General features: G+C 38.0%; 1 protein-coding gene across 1 annotated transcript in view; it reads left to right on the top strand.

Annotated features, from left to right (window-relative positions):
• F13A1 (coagulation factor XIII A chain) overlaps window positions 1-21,357 on the top strand; it is a 185,543-nt gene that overhangs the window by 47,114 nt on the left and 117,072 nt on the right. Inside the window, exon 4 of the mRNA XM_028513923.2 lies at window positions 6,998-7,249. Within this exon, the coding sequence (XP_028369724.1) occupies window positions 6,998-7,249 (252 nt within the window). The remainder of the gene's footprint in view (window positions 1-6,997; window positions 7,250-21,357) is intronic.

The following is a 21,357-nucleotide window of genomic DNA, read 5'->3' as shown; positions in this document are numbered from 1 at the left end:
GATTCAACACAATTCCTATCAAGATTCCAACAACATATTTCACAGAACTAGAACAAATATTTCTAAGATTAGTATGGAACCACAAAAAGCCCCACACACTAACAGCGAGCCTGAGAAAGAACAAAGTTGGAGGAATCACGCTGCCTAATATCAAACTATACTATAAGCCTATAGTAATCAAAATAGCATGGTACTGGCATGAAAACAGACACAAAGATCAATGGAACAGAATAGAGAACCCAGAAATAAACCTACACCTTTATAGTTTATTGATATTCAACAGAAGATGCAAGCACATACAATGGGCTAAGGATAGTTTATTTAATAAATGACTTGGAAAATTGGGCAGATACATGCAGAAAAATGAAGCTAGACCACCTCCTTATACCACACACAAGAATAAATTCAAAATGGATTAAAGACTTAAATGTTAGACCTGAAACCATAAAAGTCCTTAAAGAAAACATAGGCAGCAAAATCTTGGACATTGTTTATAGCAATATTTTATCAGATATCTCTCCCCTGGCAAGGGAAACAAAAGACAAAATAAACAAATGGGACTATATCAAATAAAAACACTTTGCACAGCAAAGGAAATCATTAACAAAATAAAAAGAAACCCACAGAAAGGGAGGACATATTTGCTGATACATCTGATAAGGGGTTAATATCCAAAAATTATAAGGAACTTACAAAACTCAACACCAAAAAACAAACAACATAAAAGACAACAACATAAAAAAACAACAACATTAAAAAATGGGCAAAAGACCTGAATAGACACTTCTCCAAAGAGGACATACAGATGGCCAATAATCTTATGAAAAGGTTCTCAACATCACTAATCATCAGAGAAATGCAAGTTAAAACCACAATGAAATATCATTTCACACCTGTCAGAATGGCTACCATCAATAAATCAACAAACCACAGGTACTGGTGAAGATGTGGAGAAAAGGGAAGCCTGTTGATGGGAATCCATCCTGTTGATGGGGATCACTGGTGCAGCCACTGCAGAAAGCAGTATGGAGAAAAATTTAAAAATGAATCTTCCTTTTGACCCAGTGATCCCACTTCTAGGAATATATCTGAAGGAACCCAAAACACTACTTTGAAGGAACATAAGCATCCCTATAATTCATGGAAGCATTATTTACAATCACCAAGATATGGAAACAGCCTAAATGTCCATCAGTGGGTAAAACACCTATGGGATATTTACACAATGGAATACAACTTGGCCATAAAAAAGAAGAAATTTTTATTCTTTGCAACACCATGGATGGACCTGGGAACACTGTGCTAAGTGAAATAAGATGGTCAGAGAAAGAGAAATACCACATGATTTCACTCATCTGCAGAATCTAATGAACAAACTGAACTAACAAGGAAAATGGGGAGAAACTCATAGATGGAAGGCAGGATGACAGCTAGTTGGGGGCAGGGGTAGAGGAGAAGAAATGGAGGTTTGAGCAAAAAGGAAAAATGACTCACGGACATAGACAACAGTGTGTTGATTGCTGGGGGAGGGGTGTTTAAGGGGACTAAACAGTAATGGAAAAATACAATGAAGATCAAATTAAAAAAACAAAATGAGGATCTTTTCCGGGATATTACATTTTCTGATTCTATTTTTCTTGCTCACATTTTTTAAACACAAAATTATATAGTATGGTGGGGGGTGGGGTACAAAACAAAACATCTACCTAGGTATTATACACTTCCAGCAAATGTGTGAATGGTGGTCACCTATGTAGGGCTGTGTTTCACATCCAAAATAGGCCCAGGATAGCTGGCAGGCAGTCATGGGTGTTGATGGATGGGTGTTCAGAGTGCAGCCTGATTGTGGTTTCTTAAATGTGCCACCTCCTGGGGGTGAGAAGGGCTATTTAATGAAATGAAATACTACTCTGTCACAACTTCCTTACTCACAATTCAATCATGGAAAATTCTTCCCCAGTGCTGTCACTGAAATCATTACATTCAGAATTAAACATGCTGTAATGGAGCAGGCGACAATACCCTGAGGTACTATTGACATGTCAGGTCTCACATTAATAATCACCTTTTCCATACAGTGAATATGAAAAAGCCTGCAAATCTGGATTCTGTTTTCTCCCTTTGGATTGAATGTAATCGCCACCTGCTCCTGATTCGCTTCCATATGCTGGTCTGGCGTCACATGGCCTGACCTGTCATCAGCACTGCTTACCCTTCTCCCTTCAGTCACTGACATCCCCTAGAAACCTTCCCAGATCAAATCCCTTAGAGTCATGAGATGGCTTTGCAGGCTCCTGCCTGCCAGGTCTTCTTTCTCACCACCAGTCATTAAGCTCTCGGATTCATACTTTTTTCTTACACATCTGCCATGCACCACAGTGTATCTTCTCACTCTCCCCTTGACTCATACCTTTGGATTGTTCCACTTTATTCTTCTCTTGGCTTCCTTCATCTTTGTAATCCCTCCAGCTCCCTCCCCCTTACCTCTGTGGAGGCAACATGATTCAGGGGAAGGAGAATGGCCTTCACAGCAGAGTACTTGGTCCAAGCTCTGTCTCCTCTCTGCCTAGCTAGCTACACAATGTCCTGCAGGTAACAGCCTCCTGGAGCCTCAGCTTCTAATCTGTGAAAAATCCCTCAAAGGGCTGTTGTAAGGACCCCAGAAAACAAACCTTTATTCCTGTCACTTTATTTCCATCTCTATGTGAGAGGCCTTGACAACTGTTACAGCAATAAAATTGAACCTTTTAGCTATGTACAGTGAAATCAATAAAAAGTTACAACTAACTTTCTCTGTCTTCAACACCCTCTGAGACTGTGAGTTTAGCTCACAAGCTTTAAGGAAACTAAATGTTGACCTAATAGTAGCACAAATGTTTGCTGTTGGTTTAATACCAATTTTTTTCTTTGAAAGGAGAAAGTAGGTAATGCTATTTTCTTTTTAGGCCTGAGTCTTAGATTCTGTGTCTATGATAAATTACCCCTTAAGTAACTAAAGTGTAAAATTCTCCAATGCAAAGTTAGCAAAGTTTTATTGTAAGGGCCAGATACTAAACATTTTAGGCATTGTGGACTATATGGTCTCTGTCATAGCTACTCAATTCTGCTGCTGTAGCACAATAATACATAAATAAATGAGTTGAACTGTGTTCCAATAATACTTTATTTACACAAAGTGGCAAGCTACATTTGGTCCCTGGACAATAGATGACCAACTTCTGCTCTGGGGCATAAATGAAAATTACAATGACCACTAAGAAAATGAGAAATTATGAGTGAGGTACAGGTTTCAGGTGATTCTTCCATGATAATTCTGGAATTATTAGGGCTTTTTCAGCTAATAAAAAACACCATTGTGTGTGTGTGTGTCAGGGTGGCCGATATAAGTTCTCCTGACAGAAATATTAGTCAGCTCAAGATTTTGGAATAAACTGACCTTTGAAAGTAAGTAGATTTGGGTTCTATAGTTTTGTTGTCTGAACCCATCCTGGCTTCCCACTTCTGGAGCAGAAAAGTCAGAAAGCCAGAGAAAATGGGGGAATAATAATAATAACTGCCACTTATTAAGGTGCCCTTCTCATCACAACTACAACCACTATTATCCCCATTTTGCAGAATAAATGAAGGTTTCACAGAGAGAGGCTGAGTGCATTACCCACACCCACACAGTAAAGGTCAGAGGCAGCTCTCCCTGTGGCCATGAAAGCTCCCTGCCCTGGGATGCCCACTTCAGATTTAGAACCAGTAAGGTTAAAATGGTCTCTTCTTCCTTCCAATTTTCCCAGTAGCTGTTTCAAACACAAACAATAAGCATCTCCTGAGTCAGCCCATACTGTGTGCCAGGCATGAAGTTTCTATTATATTATAATATAATAATTATATATTTTTAATTATTTTAAATAATTATAAACTTTATTTTTATATAATTATTATAAATGGTTATAAACTTTATTTTCTTTCCATATCCAGAACTAAACTGCAAAGAGACAAGAAAAGAAAAGCTTAGACAATTAAGAAATCTTCTCAAAGAAGCATCAATAGTTAATTGTGGAGTCATAACTTGAATGTGGTTCTCACCAACTACAAAGTGCTTTCTACACTTATAACTGCTACAGAGCTTAATGGTTAAACTCTCAAGCTCTCAGGCCAAGCTGGATTCAAATCTCAGCTCCACCACTTACTAGTGGCTCATGTTGAGCCCCACGTAGTCCCAAGAACACCACCCGGACACTGTAGCACCTTGGCAGAAAACCATTTTCAAAGCTGTATCAGATTTATGATAATGTTCATTCTGAGTGATGATTAACTGATACCCCTAACACATAGCAAAGCACTGGGATTCTAATCTTTCTCCCTGTCTTGCACTGTGTAAATGACCCTGTGTCTCAGTTTCCTAATTTGTCAAATTAGAATGAAGATCATGATTCCCCTCCCACAGTTTGTTACAAGTAATAAAGCAGTGACAGGCACATAATAAACAGCACAGGCATTGGCTTTTTCTATAGACTATAAGCTCTATGACCACAGGAGTCTGTCTCATTCACTGTTATATCCCTAGCACTTGAAATAACTCCTAGCACATTTATTGCATAAGTAAAAAATGTTCAGACAAACAAAAGTTTTAAATTAGGTCATGTCTGGGCTCAAAGACAATTCTTTTTGGTATAATGTGAATTTGATAGGTCAAATTTAATGAGTCTTTGAAATCATAATTTGTAATAATGGAAACTAGTAATTGTCTTATTTTTTCAGTGCTCCCACCAAAAATGGATGTTAGTACAAAGGTGATGCTGAGGTTCATGACACATGGCACATGGTTTCAGATGTATCCTCCTACTTCCTCACTAGTCCCAAAGGAGCATTTTTATGTAATTCATTTCAAAGTTCCTTTCATCCTTTGGGGTGGGTAGAAAAGGGTATTAGGGGAATAAATGGTAATGGAAAAAATACAGTAAAAAATAAACTATTTAAAAATTATTAAAAATAATAAAATCCCTTTCATCCATTTTTCTTCAAAAATCATGTCTGTCATTATTACATAGATTTTATCTCTGAAAGTTCATTTTTACCAAACTTGTATTGTATTTAATACCATGTATTTTAAATCCAAGCCAGTATTTAGTGACAACAGCTACTACAATAAATGAATTATGGTCCTATTTAGCTAGCAAGATTGATTGCCTTTGATGTCTACACTTCAGCAGTGATGGGGGCTGTAGAGGGCAACAATGCCTCCAGAGAAAAGGGCAACCTCACTCCTAGCTGATCATGCACAAAAAGGAGTGTACTTTGGAAATACTGGGATGAGGGTGCGTTTGGAACAAACAGCTTTTTAAAGTGGAATTTCGTGCAGGCTTCTCAGAAGCTGAGCCCCATGTAGTCCCAAGAACATCTAGACACTGTTGTACCTTGGCAGGCAGCCATTTTTAAAGCTTTATCAGATTTATAACATTCATTCTGAGTAACTGATACCCTTAACACATAGCAAAGCCCTGGGGTTCTAATCTTTCTCTCTATCTTTCACTGTGCAAATTATTTTCATTAAGATTAAGCCTCTCACAGCAGTAACTTATGAAACCACCTCCTCAGAATGCTCTATCTCCAATGGAATACCTACCAAAGAATATTGTAAAGACCTCAGTAATTGCAGATGCTAAAACAAAACATCATTTTTATTTGTTTTATGTAGTATCCTCTGTGTTTTATATAAAACAATTGAAGTGACTAAGTTTTGCTCTTGAAGTTTCTTCTATTTACAAGCAGAATAATGTGCAGACTTAGTGTGATATGTATTTTTCTTCAAGTAAAGAAGAATTACATATTGAATATATTTTGGAAATGTGTGTAATGGAAAGATTTGATTCACTTTAAGTTATCAATGCTTTTGATTATTTTATAAACCAAACTGTAGACTAAACTGTCAGTAAAGGAGTTAAAGAATGCTGTGAGGTTGACTTTCTATATACAGTGAAGACTTTGATATTTTAGGAACCCATTGGTAAAACATAGTTATAAGGTTAACATATGAAGTAAGAATTTGGTCCAAAATGGCAGTAATAAAGAGAAATAAGATCTACCCTGAAATAGCTTATGTATAGAGAATGATGAGCCTGGAAAAATGGTAGTACATAATGATGTTTTAATCTGCCATTGAACTAACAGCTGAATATTTGTTATGCATAAGAAATTATATATAAAGCATCCTTACTCATGAAGAAAAAGAGAAGTGAAGAGGGATTTGTAAAGGCCAAGTAATTTGCCAGAGATTGTAAGGCCAGGGAAATAGAAAAGTCAAAATTCAAACTTAGATACTTTACCTTTAAAGCCTGAATTCTTGCCTATGACATATGCTTAAATCATTAATATTAGCAATAAACACATTTTTGTTGAGTATGAAAATCGTTACATATGACAACCTATAAATATAATGTTATTATAGATAACATAACAAATAATAAAATTATATTCAGAATAATTAAAAATCACCTTATGTCCTTAAAAAAGCAATTCTAACTTTTTTTGCCATTTTTTAATTTTAATTGTTGTTCAAGTACAGTTTTCTGCCTTTTACTCCCATCCCAGCCCACCCCCTCCAACCCTCCCCACCTCCCTCCCATTTCCACCCCCCTTGTTTTTGTCCATGTGAAGGCAGAATTTCAGGAAATGATAACTTCACCGTACACCATAAACTCCACTTTTGCTTTTGCATTCCAGATTAGTATTTCTATGTCTTATTTGAATTCACTGTCTAACCAACCAATAAAAATTCCTATAAATATTGTTATGTGTTTTTAGCTAGACATGACAAATCTGAGCCTCAAAAAGGAAAAGAAAATGGACTATCATCATGTAGCTAGTTGGTAGCAGAAATGAAATTCAACCCAATTCTTATGACTTCAGGTCTAATAAATTATTTTCCACCTTCAGCTATAAGATGATAGAGTGGGAACAAAACCGGTTTGTGAAATCTACTCCAAATTGTACTGTCTTCTCATAGGGCGCTACCCTCAAAAGAACAAAGGAACCTACATCCCAGTTCCTGTCGTTTCGGAGCTGCAAAGTGGCAAGTGGGGAGCCAAAGTCATCATGAGGGAGGACAGGTCTGTCCGGTTGTCCATCCAGTCTTCTCCAGAGTGCATTGTGGGGAAATTCCGCATGTACATTGCTGTCTGGACCCCCTATGGAATAATCCGCACCAGCCGGGACACAGAAACAGACACATACATTCTCTTCAATCCTTGGTGTGAAGGTAAAGTGCAGGCATTTATTTTTCTCATAAAAATAGCTCATATATTTACAATGCTTCTCTTTTTTAGAGTTATAACAGAATTATTCTAGAAGACATGTGCCTTTTCTACATACACTTTTCCCCAAGATTAAAAGAAAAAGATGAAAAACCTGTCCTTAATGTATATGAGGATAAAACCTGTATGTATGTATGTGTATATATGTGTACATATATCATTAATGCCTTTATACATTTATTCCAGGAAATGATTAAAGATTGCCTAAAATGGCACAATTAGTTAACTGTTAAATCATATGTTGATGGCATCATTCTGTGTTTGAGATTGCTCTGTGAACAAAATAGGTTTATTAAACTTGACTTTCAAAAATATTAAGACCCATAATGTGGCTTCAGAAAAATAGAATAAAGTTGTATTTTTGTCCATAGCAGAACTAAATTCTCTGCATCTCTAATTCAAGAACAGAAAGCCTTAATGTCCAAAGAATCCCATAAATTTGTTTATATGCATAGTGGATGTAAAGTTCATAGACTGTAACTCTGGATGTGCAAGCATGTAACTCTATTTATTTATTTTTATTTCTTGACAGAATTTTTAAATTGTTGTTCAAGTAGTTTTCTCCCTTTCCCCCCATTCCAGCCCACCCCCAGTCCTCTCCACCTCCCTTCCATTTCCAACCCCTTGTTTTTGTCCTTGTGTCCTTTATACTTGTTCCTGCAAACCCTCACCCTTTTCCCTTGAAATTCCCTCTAACCCTCTGATCACTGTCAGCCTGTTCTCAATTTCAGTGTCTGGTTATATTTTCCTTATTTGTTTATTTTGCGGATTAGGTTCCTGTCTTTTTTGACAGGATATTTGTCTTTTACCACCTGGCTTATTTCACTTAGCATAATGCTTTCCAGTTCCATCCATGCTGTTGCATAGGGTAGGAGCTCCTTCTTTCTTTCTGCTGCATAGAATTCCATTGTGTAAATGTACCACAGTTTTTTGATCCACTCATTTACTGATGGGCACCTAGGTTACTTCCAGCACTTGGCTATTGTAAACCGTGCTGCTATAAACATTGGAGTGCATAGGTTCTTTTGTATTAGTATTTCAGGGTTCCTAGGATATACTCCTAGCAGTGGAATTCCTGGGTCAAAAGGCAGATCCATTTTTAGTTTTTTGAGGAAATTCCATACTGTTTTCCACAGTGGTTGTACCAGTCTGCAATCCCACCAACAGTGCACTAAGGGTTCCCTTTTCTCCACAACCTCTCCAACACTTGTTTGTTGCTTTGTTTATGATGGTCATTCTGACTGGCGTGAAGTGGTATCTCATTGTGGTTCTAATTTGCATCTCTCTGATAGCTAGTGGTACTGAGCATCTTCTCATGTGTCTCTGGGTCCTCTGTATGTCCTCCTTGGAGAAGTGTCTGTTCAGGCCCTTTGGCCATTTTTTAATTGGATTGCTTATCTTCTTAGAGTGGAGTCACGTGAGTTCTTTATATATTTTGTAAATTAAACCTGTATCTGAGGTATCATTGTCAAATAACGTTTTCCCATATGGTTGGTTCTCTTTTTATTTTAATACTGCTTTCTTTAGCTGTGCAGAAGCTTTTAATATAACACAAATTAATTTCTGTTGCTATTTTGAGTCACTTGCAGAAGCTTAATTTAGTTATATTTAAATAAATTCAGTCAACTCCAAGCATTTCTCTATCAATCCAATTTAAAAACTCAGTCACACACAATACTTTCTACCCTTCTCTCTGCCCCTGCTTCCATACTGGCATGGGGCTGATTTTAGTTCCAGAAGCAGCAGCGCTGATGGGCAAGGGTCCATTTTTAGATCTGAGAAATAAGTAATGAAATGTGTAAAAGCTGACATAAGGCAGAGGACATCATATTACTCCACATGTATTGTTCTTTAAAATCTTCCAAAATGAGCCAATAGTATTGCTAATTTTGAATGGCCCTTGTTTGTGAGAGCTGCATTTGAATCAGGGTTGATCTGGATGTAGATAATAAGTGAACAATGGTTTCTATGCATATATAACACTAACCTGTATCCTACTGATTTTTTCTTTGAATTATCTATTCCAGTAGTGTTGGCAGATGGCACTGAGCTAATTCTATACTCCCCACCCACCACCCCTATTATCTTGTGCCCAGTAATCTTATCTATGTGACACATATTCACAGTTGATGATAGCGTGTTAACTGGGCTACATGCAGTTCAAAGGTACACTCCTGTTTACAGTAATCTTGTCAACCAGATAGAAGGCATTCTACTGCTGAGTGAATGGGATGTTATTTACAGGGATAGAAAAGACTGAGAGGAGTAAAGTTAGCATAGAGTCAAACTAAGATTTTGAAAATGTTAAATTAGAGATAACTTTAGATATGAAGCAGAAATGACAGGTAACTATCCTGACCTGTGAGTATGGTCATAAAACTTAGAGATCATATTTGGTAATTGTCTGCACCTAGGGAAAAAATGTAGATAAAGAAGGAAAAAAGATATAGTATCAAATCCTAAATAACACCAATGTTTAAGATTCTGATACAGAAGGTATCAGCAAGGGAGACTGAGATGGAGGAGTACCTGGGAAGTGACCTACTATAAGAAAATTTAATTTTAAAAATCCATACTTATAAATTAAATAAATCATAACTTTGTTATGGACTTTCTTTGTATTGCAAAAAGAAAATCACAGTGTTTTCTTTCACAAAATCACTAAGATATTTAAATAATGATATGACTTACCCAAACTTTGGTTGATTTGTAGTTTTCTGGATGACATCATCTGTGTAAAATGAGATAGATGTCTACACACATTTCAACCTATGTGGCCACTCTTCTCAAGGTATAAAGAGTTAGTCCTATAGTCTGGCATATTAACTTTACAGGAGAACTATTCAGGAGGTGGATAGTCTAATAACCTTAAGCTACCTGTTAGGAACCGCTCTGCCTGGTTTCAGAAACTATAACCCCTCATGGCTAAGGCTGAGTAAAAAGACCTTGGGACCATAAGCCACTAAGGAGGCAAAGCTTATCTTCCTGGTAGGGGTGTCACTTCTGTCCCCTTTCACTTCAGGTGTATCCATGGTGAGCAGCTTCTGGTTACCTCTGTTTAGAAAGAGTCACCTAGTGGCCCCAGCATTAGATGCTGTATTTCACAAAAGGAACAGAGGGACCCCCTAGGTATTAACAATTAGATGAAGTTGATAATAAACCAAAGAGGTCAGTTTGAAAGCCGTTGTGCGGGAAAAAAGTGATGATGGACTAGATTACAGTGGTGGCACTATAGAAGAGAAGGAAATGGATCAGAGGTCTACTTTGGATTTAGGACAGCAAGTGCACAGGATTTAGCATAGGAGGTGAAGAAGAAGGTGGAGGCAAGAATTACTCTATGTATCTGGTTTAACCAACTGGGTTGCCATTTTCAGAGCTGGGAAGACCAATGGAAAGTGGAGGGGAAGATCTAGGAATGAAACTAAGAGTTACATCTAGAAATGTGAATTTGGTAACATCTGTGAGACATTCAAGTGAAAATGTCAAGTAAGCTTTCTGCATAAGGAAATCCAGAGATCAAAGGAGATGGCTGACCTAGAGATATAAACATGGGCACCACCAAGCTGGTGGAAATGTTTAAAGAAAGAACAAAAATGGACTTAGTGCCATCAACAATAACAGTGTAGGGACTTCTGGCCAAGATGGAGACATAGGTAGACACACTGTGCCTCCTCATACAACCAAAATAAGGACAACAACAATTTAGAGACAAAAAACAACCAGTACTGACAGAAAACTGAACTATATGGAAGTCCAACAACCAAGGAATTAAAGTAGACACATTCATCCAGACCAGTAGGAGGGGCAGAGCCAGGTGGCTGGCAGGGAGAACGGGTCATGGCAAAGCAGTAGCTGGAGGATTCCAGGTGTGCACGGCACCAGTGGGAAGGCCAGTGAGGTGGCAGATTTTGGAGGGGTGTGGCGCATAAGGTGTCTGGCAGACCAGATGGCCCCACATTTGTGCACATATAAACCAGAGGGAACTCGGAAGCGAGAAAGACCATGGAACCCAGGGTTCCAGTGCAGGGAAATAAAGCCTCAAAACACCAATTGAAAACACCTGTGGGTTGAGGTGCTGGGAGAAACTTCCAACCTCATAAGAGAGTTCATTGGAGAGACCCACAAGGTCCTAGAACGTACACAAACCCACCCATCTGGGAATCAACATCAGAAGGGCCCAATTTGCTTGGCAGAAGCTGGGGAAGTGACTGAAATCCAGCACAGAGCAAAGCAAGTGCCATTGTTCCCTCTCAGACCCCTGCCCCACATAAAGCACCACAACCCAGCAACATGTGTTGCCCCACCTGGGTGAACACCTAAGGCTCTACCCCTTACTATGTTGTAACAGGCACATCAAGACAAAAAAAAAATGGCCCAAATGAAAGAACAGATCAAAGCTCCAGAAAAAATACAACTAAGCAACAAAGAGATAGCCAACCTATCAGATGCACAGTTCAAAACACTCAATCAGGATGCTCACAGAATAGGTTGAATTTGGTCACAAATTAGAAGAAAAAATGAAGGCAATCCTAAGTGAAATAAAGGAAAATGTACAGGGAACCAACAGTGACAGGGAGGCAACTGGGACTCAAATCAGTGGCTTTGACCAGAAGGAAGAAATAAGCATTCAACCAGAACAGAATGAAGAAACAAGAATTCAAAAAAATGAGGAGAGGTTTAGGAACCTCCAGGACATCTTGAAACATTCCAACATCTGAATTATATGGGTACCAGAAGGAAAAGAGGAAGAGCAATAAGTGGAAAATTTATTTGAACAAGTAATAAAGAAGAACTTCCCTAATCTGGCAAAAGAAAGACTTCCAGGAAGTCCAGTAAGCTCAGAGAGTCCCAAAGAAGTTGGACCCAAGGAGAAACACACCAAGGTACATCATAATTACATTACCCAAAATTAAAATGAAGGAGAGAATCCTAGAAGCAGCAAGAGAAAAGGAGGCAGTTACTACAAAGGAATTCCCATCAGACTGTCAGCTGATTTCTCAAAAGAGACCTTGCAGGCAAGAAGGGGCTAGAAAGAAGTATTCCAAGTCATGAAAGTCAAGGACCTACATCCAAGATTGCTCTATCCAGCAAAGCTTTCATTTAGAATGGAAGGGCAGATAAAGTGCTTCTCAGATAAGGTCAAGTTAAAGGAATTCATCATCACCAAGCCCTTATTATATGAAATGTTAAAGGGACTTATCTAAGAAAAAGAAGATAAAAAAACAGGTACAGTAAAATGACAGCAAACTCACAATAATTAACAACCACATCTAAAACAAAAACAAAAACAAAGCAAACAACTAGAACAGGAACAGAACCACAGAAACGGAGAACACATGGAGGGTTATCAACAGGGGAGTGGAAGGGGGAAAGAGGGGAAAAGGTACAGGGAATAAATAGCATAGAAGGTAGGTAGAAAATAGACAGGGAGAGGGTAAGAATAGTATGGGGAATGTAGAAGCTAAAGAATTTATAAGTATGACACATGGAGATGAACTAAAGGGGGGAATGTGGGTGGGAGAGGGTGTGCAGGGTGGAGGGAAGCAAATGGAGGGAAAATGGGACAACTAATAGCATAACCAATAAAAATATTTTTAAAATAAATAAATAAATAAATAAATAAATAAATAAATAAATAACAATAACAATGTAGACAAAGAAGAAGAATCTAAACTGAGAAGCAGTAGCCAGTGGCTGAAAGACATTCAGAACAGTGTGCCGACAAAGAGCCAGATATATCGGTGGATTCTAGAAGGCAGCCATTAGCTCTGTTAAGCAATGCTACTGATGAGTTGAATGGTAAGGAGACACAGTGGTCATATATTTTGGAAACACAGAAGTAAAAAGATTGTTTTTCTAGAGAAAGAAGTCAGAGAGGTGGGCGTGGGCTGCAGGCAGTGTACATGAGGTGAAGAAATGAAGATAGCAGATATTGCCATTTCCTTCAGGAAGACTTTCTGTGAAATGTACACAGTGATACAAACATCAAAGGAGAGTTTTTTAACAACATGATAGAGTAGGCATAATTTTATTGTGATGGAGACAAACCAGGGGAAAATGGTTAATGCCCCTTTTAAAGCATTAGATTTAAGTGTTTAAAATCCTTGGCTGCACATTGGGACCACCTGGGGAGCTTTAGAAACTACTGATGCTTCAGTCTCCCCACTCAGACATTTGAGGTAATTTGTCTCAAGTGCAGTGTGGGCTCTGGGGTACTTAAAAAGCTCTACAAGTCATACTTGGAGCTGAGGTTGAGAAGCTCTGACTTCTAGAGTGAAATCCTTGAGTGGGTGGGACCCAGGAAACAGATGTTTGAAGGACTTCACAATTGGCACTCCCCATCCTCCACTGTGACAGGAGAAAAGTGAGAGATGGCATGGGTGAAAGCACGGGTTTGAGGGGCTCCACTGAATCAAGGAGGATGAGGAAAGATGAGGTCGTTGCCCTTTTGTGATTCTCTTTTTCTCAGTGAAGTGTAAAAGTCATCAGTGAAGAACAAGAAGCAAGGAGAGAAAGGTATGAGAATTGGAAGTGGGAAGTGGGCTTATTACAGAACCATGGCATATGGGTCCTCCATGACCCAGAACACAAAGAAACTACTGCAATCCCCCCCAAATCCTTGGCCTTTGAAATTCCAAACATTTCTGTTAATTCCTTGGGGATTTCTGTTCTTATGGCTATCTCTGCCTCTAAGAATCCTATTCGTCTCAGTGTTGACACCTATTCTACCTCAAAAGCAACAAATTACTTCCATAAAACATCTGTAAAATTCTTGAAATTAATGGCAATTTGATGTGGAAGGTGAGGGGAGGAAAGATTTACTATGGTCCTCAAACTTGGTGCACATCAGAATCACCTGGAGGGCTTGTTAAAACAGCTTTCTGAGCAGCATCCTGAGGTTGAATAAGTGTGGGGTAGGGCCTGATAATTTGCATCCATAACCATTCCCAGGAAACGCTGATGCTGCTGTTCAGGGATCTCACCTGGAGAACCACTGGTTTACATAATAATCATAAATCAATAAATACAAACAGAGGAGAGTGTTTATACTCTTAAACTTCTATTGACTCTTCCCTAAACCTAATCCCAGTCCCTTTCTCTTATAGCGATTCTGCTCTCCCTTTCTGTTCTTCCTTGCTCTCCAAACTTCCCTCCCATGCTCTCTTGGAAGCAAATTCTTGTGCAAAATAGTTGAGCCAGCTTTTTTATTTTGTTGTTTGGGGTCCTCCTACAGTCAGGCTTTTGGAGAGCACATACTTTTGAAGACCATTTCATTCCCTCCAGAGAAACTCTGGTGTCAGCTTTTAAGATAATAATTTTTTATATTATATTAATACCCACTAATATCTCCCAGGGAATGCTAATGAAGTGGGAGGAAGAGATCATCTCCTCATTTCTTCATTGTGTGATTTCTCCAGCCTAAAAGCAAAAAAATATCCCCCCAAAGGGGATCTGTACCATGAACACTCTACACACTCAAATACACTATAGCCTGAAAATCACCAGGCATGCCTAACTCATAACAAGGGACTCTTAGAGTTATGAGTTGACCATTGGAAAGTAAGTAAAAAGAGAAGTTTGGCCACAGCCCAAGTGGTAAAGATAACAGAAGAGCAAATCAGAAATTGTCAAAAGAGAACAGGATCAGCAAGATGCTGCAACACAACACACTCAATGTGGATGTGACATCTAAAGTGACTTAGGACACTCGGTTGAAATTTTATGGGTATGTACAGTACTTATTGATAAAAGAATGCTCAGCTTCCTGCCTGGAGACTTCAGCTTGATTTGCATTCATAGACAATCTATCCTCCGTAATCACTAAATCATTAATGGGGATGAATAGCAATACCACACTAGTGAGGGCAGGGGTGGATGCAGGGAAAATTATTGGCTAGTTTTTTCAATTCAATAGCACAAAATGAGCTTCAGAACATTTCTATGAGGGAGCCCTTCTCCAGGAAGTTGGAGTGAGAATTGTAACTACAAAGGCAGCAGAAGTGAGTTGGACAGTTATTGAGGACTCATCTTGTTTTTCTGGCCACTCAGAAACTCTGGATTATTGAATGCATTTTACTATTTAAATTCAGAACTTTCTAGATTGGTAGTCTAGCCTTAGTGCCAGACAGCATATTCTGAAAGATGTAGATGTCCCATAATTGTGCTTTGTACTCCATTTGGGGAAGTATTTGATTGGTTGACCATCATTCATTTTCATGGGGTAAGTCTTTTCTTGATGATTTGTTCTCCCCTTCCTCATCATTGATTTTCTTTACTTCATTCAGCCTTGCACCTAGCACCTAGCACAGTGCCCAGTTCATACTTAATGCTTAATGAATATTTGCCGCTTTGATTTAATAATTCCAAATAAATGCTTTTTTAGGTTCACTCTACCTACCATCATAAATAAGTTGTAAATGTAGTCTCACATCGTACCATTCTGAAAAATGTCAAAAGCCTATATGGTGTGTGTGTGAGTGTGTTTGTGGGAACCTGTGTGTGTAGATTTTTCTCTCTCAGCATCTGGCACCAAATTAACACCTGGTATTTCTACATTTTTGTTCCACATGATTTTTGTATTTTCCTTGAAACAAAGAAATCAATTTAATGTAAAGAAATCAATAAATGTCTAATATCTGTATGCTTTTAATAGTACATAAATATGAGCAGCATGTATATTAACATGAATCCTTGTATTATTATCCTTGTATTATTATCCTTGTATTATTTGCTTTGTAACTATTCAAGACTTTTAGACTCTTCAATACAGAATGGAGTAATTCACCAGCACTAGTATTTCTCAGGGTGAGAATGACCAACCCTCACTTCTCTTGGAAACCAACCCTTGTGCCCAGAACCAAAATTCATACCTTCAGACTAGAGCCATTCATCCATTCAAGCCATAAATATTGAGAGTATTTCACCCTCATGCCCATGACAACATAATTACCCATGAGTAGTACAACAGTATTACTTATTTATTCACAAATATGAAGGGTCAATGCAGTATTAGGCACTGGGGATATAGCAATCTTTGCCTTAAATAGAGCTTCTAGCAAAGGTTTCACAAATGAGCTACTAATAAAAACAGCTTACAATGTGAAAAGTACTAAAATAAGTCATGTCACAACTAGACTATACAATAAAGGTGTCTAGCCTACTTGGTACCTTTGCAACGTCTCTAGTCCCTAGAATACTGCTTACATACAATGGCAATCAAATTGTTGTTTAATTGAATTTTTATAGAGTTTTAATACAACTGCATATATCACTCTTCTCACTCTCTGAATCATTATGGGTTCATTCATCTTTTTTATACCAAGCGAGTATCATTCAGTGTGGTACTGCAATCACAAGGGATCCCACAGAGCACAAAGTAAACATTCTTTTCAATGCATATAGGAGACCCCAGAATCAAGGCACAAAGCTGTTTATGAGATGTTTCTGGAAGAAACAAGTTTGGAAAGATCTAATCCAGAATCCCATTAATCTGTGAATTCAAGTGCTTTACAACTCCCTATATGTGTAGTTTTTTTATAGTCTTCAAAGAATGCTCATAGCCGGTATCTCCCTGCATTGTGTGTTTTGGAAAGCAGGATCCTTCTCTCATTCAGTTTAGCATGGTGCTAGGCACTGAGTTAATGCTCAGTGAGTGTTTACTTAATTGAATTGATGGTCATTAGCCTCATATTTCAAGAGAGGAAACAGACTCTGTAGTATTACAAAAATTTCACAAGGTGACATAGAAAATTAAGAAACAAGCTAGGGCTAAAACTTGGATATCTTGATTCAATAAGGATGAGCTTTTTTAAAACTGGAACCATGGCTATTCTATCCTATGTAACATGAGAAACAAGAAGTAGAAGCCAGTCAGAAATCTTCTATAATGTGCTAATCAACATTGCAAAGTCCTGCCATTAAATGTAAATAAAAGTAAAACCAGGTTGATAGCCATAAGATTAAACAAAAATTTTCTTTGAAAAAAAAATATAAGCATGCCACAGGCCAGAGGCTCCCTCCCTCTGAGGCTTCATGCTAAGTAAAGAACCTCTGGCGTTCTCTGTAGAATTGCTTCTTGAATATCTTTCAAAGATATTTGAGTATACTGAAAAGTTGAAAAATCCTTAACCAGCAAAACTGGCAAATTAATACAAATCAAATCAAGCTGATCTGAGCTATAATGTAATGCAATGTTTGCAGGGAACATAAATGAACCCACTCGCCTGTGTTTCATGCATTCATTCCATTTGAATAACCAAGGCAGGCCTCTGAAATATAGTAAACAATGTTAGGAAGACAGTGACTCTGGAAACTTCTAGAAAAAAAAGCACAGACCCTGGAAATGCCATTTCTTAATATGCTCCAGTGGACACAGTTATCCCCAACATGCTCACAGTACACATGGAGTTTACTGCTGGAGTTTACTGCCTCTTCTGATTTACTTTGAGATGGAAAACTGCATCATGATGACACCAGTCTAGAATCACATTTGCTCTGCAGATGAAGTCGCTCCTCTAAGAGTGAGTACGCTCGCCCAGCATAAGTGGTCCCTCTTTTGTTAGTGAGGTCCAGCTTTTACATAAAAGGGTGGTGAGTAGAAGTTATTCCTAATCCCCTCACTCAAAATTTCTCTTCACTAAAAAGGTGACACATTTTGCCTTTTTGAAGGGACCTTCATTATTCCTTTTCAAGGATTAGATACAAAACCAAAGTAATCAGACCACCAGGCATTCTTTTCAGAGAACTTAAATGAAGGCATTTCTGGCCACTATAGATTTCTTTGATCCCTGAGTTCACTCTGCTAGACTTGACTTCAATGACTTTGCTTTAAATTTAAAATACCATATAAATAAGCAAAAAAGATTTTTTTCAGCCCAGGTGGTGATGAATAATCCTCTTTCTCCCAAAGGCATTATTCAGGTACTAAAATCAATAGGCTCAGGATTCATTTTCATGTGTTTGTTGTAAACTCTTACTTTCTCTGGATGGGAAGGCAAGTGGTAATTTCCAAGGGTACCTGGAATCAGCCATATAACTGAGTCACAAAATTTCTCAACCCATAATGTTCTTTTTAAAACTACCTCACTATTACCACCAGAGGAAGAGTAAAATGAATGAGATCATTCTTGTTTACTACTTGCTTCATGTTAGTCACCCGGGAAGATGATTATTTACAAGGAATAATGAAGGTCTCTTCTGGTGGCAGGGCTGCTGGATACAGTTGATGGAGGTGTTGCGCCACATTCACCAATGGCTCCATGTGGGTGGGGTCTGTTTTCCTGTTGAATTTTATGCTGGTGGTTGTTTGCCAGACGTCCCTTAGGATCAAGGAGTTGTCAATAGCAGGTCCACAGTGCTGCCACTCCAACTCCATGAGCTACTGAGACCTAGCTTCTCCTGTCAGCTCTCATTTATTTGAGAAGTACAGCTCCAATCACCACACTTAGAAACATGCACACACACACATATCTGCCTTCTAACTTCAAATTATTGGCTTTCTAGAACACTGAGTTATTGGTCAGTTTGCTTTTCCTCTTAGTAGCATTTTCTATTTGATTAAGCAGAGAATAAGTTTTCCCCTGGATCTAGTAAAACCCCACTCTGTCTCTAATATGGGTGTAAACTCATTTTCACCAGGGGCCACATCAGCCTCGAGGTTGCCTTCAAAGGGCTGAATGTAATTTTAGTACTGTATAAATGTAACTACTCCTTCACAGTTAAGTGGGAGCTCAGCGCTGCCACTGGGTAGAAACTAGGTGCCAGGCCGCATAAAACAAGGTGGAGGGCCGGATTCAGCCCACAGGCCTTGTATTTGCCACCTGTGCAACACTAAGCAAAATCTTAAAAACAAACAAAAGCAATGTCAGAAAGCCAACAACAAAATTCTTCAGAGGCAAATGATTAAGTTTTCCTATTTTTATTAATCTATCAAACATAGGAAGTCTTTTGGAGTTTCCATGGTGATTTATTTATCCAGGCTTTGGACAACTGTATTTTAAAGTGACAGATCTGAATAGAAATGGGAAATAAAGCAGTACTTTCCATCCTCAATCTTCTTTTAAAATCATAAATAAATTTAAAATAAAAATCAAGGCTTCCTGTTTGACTTCCTTGCCTTGCTGAGGGTTCATGATTATGCCCGCCCATTTTCAGGGAAGATTTACTTCGGCTGCAGGAACCAAAGGGGTTGCCTCATCTTGACTTCAGCACTCCTCCTGATTCATAGTGTGCCACCTAAATTTATAACTTCCCATCAATAGTAACCAAAACCCAAAGGTAAATCCTTCCTTTCCACGGATTGCTCTCTCTCTTGCCAAGCTCCAGACATCCATCCCATCTCTCATTCTTACAGGAGGCATTTACCATGTGTTCCCAGGCACTCTATGCTGGGTGCTGGGGCTACACTGGCCTGATGCCTCAGACTCAAGAGTCACAATCCACTTGGGAAACAGCGAAGCATTCAGATCTTGGTTTCACCTTTTACTAGCACTGTGGCCTTGGGAAAGTTGCTTCACTTCTTTGTTCCTCAGTTTCCTCATCTGTAAAATGGAGGTTAGATAATATCTTTCTCTCAGGGCTGTTATGAGTTTTAATGAGTTTATTTGTTTTTGTGCCACACTTAGAAAGTTCCTGGCACATAATAAATACTGAACAAATGTTTGTTCAATAAATAATTAAGTCATAGAACAACCTCCTTCTAGTGGGATGGATGTTGCCACAGCATCCATAGGACCCTAACAGAATAAGGTTTAACCCAACTTGTACTGGTAAACAACGGGTTCAGGGAGACTTAAAGAAGGAGAAAAAGTTGTGATTAGATGATGATATTTAATAAATACATGGATAATTTTAAAACACACAACAGTATTGCTCCTGAAGAAAAATTAATACATAAAAGTTGAACTTGGTAACCTCTTATTAAACTGCCAGTTTCACTTAAATGCAACCAAATTTAAAAAATGATTTTTTTCTGATGACGAAAGTGTTATAGAAATAAAAATAATGAAAGCATAAAAAGAACTCAGAGATCTATACATCAGAGGCACTGTTAACATTCTGGTGTATTTTCATCTACTTAATGTATTTTTGAATATTTTATTTTTTAATTAACAATTAATTGAATATATTGTCCTTTTCAAATATACACCCATGCGCTCATATATAGAATTAAAAGTGGTGCTTCCTATGAGCACATTACATTCATCACCTCGCTGAGTACTCACAACTTTTCCATATGGGTTAAATACTGTTTGTCTTATGATAATTTTGTTTGTCACTTTTAAAAATTTGTCTTCAAATTTACATAAAGTAAAAGTTAATCTTTTGAGGGTATTGTTTTTTAAATCTTGACAGATGTGTAGAATCCTGGAACTATGTGGTGTGTAAATGACAACCACAACCAGTATCTGCTCCCTCCCTCCTTCCCTCCCTTAGATCCCTCCCTCTCTCTCTCCCTTTGTACCCTTTACATTTTTATGTGGTTTAGTTTGATTTCAGGAGAGATGTATGGTAGTTCAATGAAATAATTTGTAAAATAAACCCTTCATTTTGAATGTGAAAAAAAGAAGAAGAATTAAAAGTGGACTTTCCCTTTTTACCATCTAATCCTAAAGAATCTCCAGAGAAGACTGACTTTAACTGTTTATATGTTTCTGGACACTTTGCTAAAATTTTATGTATCACTGTACATATATATTCATCTACAGAGTGCGGATTTTTTAACAACAATGGGATTGTGTTATGCGTGCTACTCTACCTTACTTTCTTGCACAATGTGTTTTGAAGAGCTTTCTATATCAGTACATAATATTTTTTAATGACTACTAGAAATTGTTGTACCCATAATTGATATGGTCTTTTATTTACAAATATTTAGATTGCTTATCATTTTCACTACAGCATGCCATGCTACATTAAATGTCTCACATATACTTTGTACAAATGTATTTCTGTAAATCAATACCTGGAAATAGCATTGCTTGGTCAAAGTGAATTCACATTTTAGATTTGCACATATACTGACGAATTACCCTGTAAAAAGGCTGCAGTATTT

This window comes from Phyllostomus discolor, chromosome 5 (genome assembly GCF_004126475.2).
Source record: "Phyllostomus discolor isolate MPI-MPIP mPhyDis1 chromosome 5, mPhyDis1.pri.v3, whole genome shotgun sequence".
Lineage (NCBI taxonomy): Eukaryota > Metazoa > Chordata > Mammalia > Chiroptera > Phyllostomidae > Phyllostomus > Phyllostomus discolor.
Note: the sequence above shows the minus strand (reverse complement) of the source record. Positions and strands in the feature narration are given on the sequence as shown.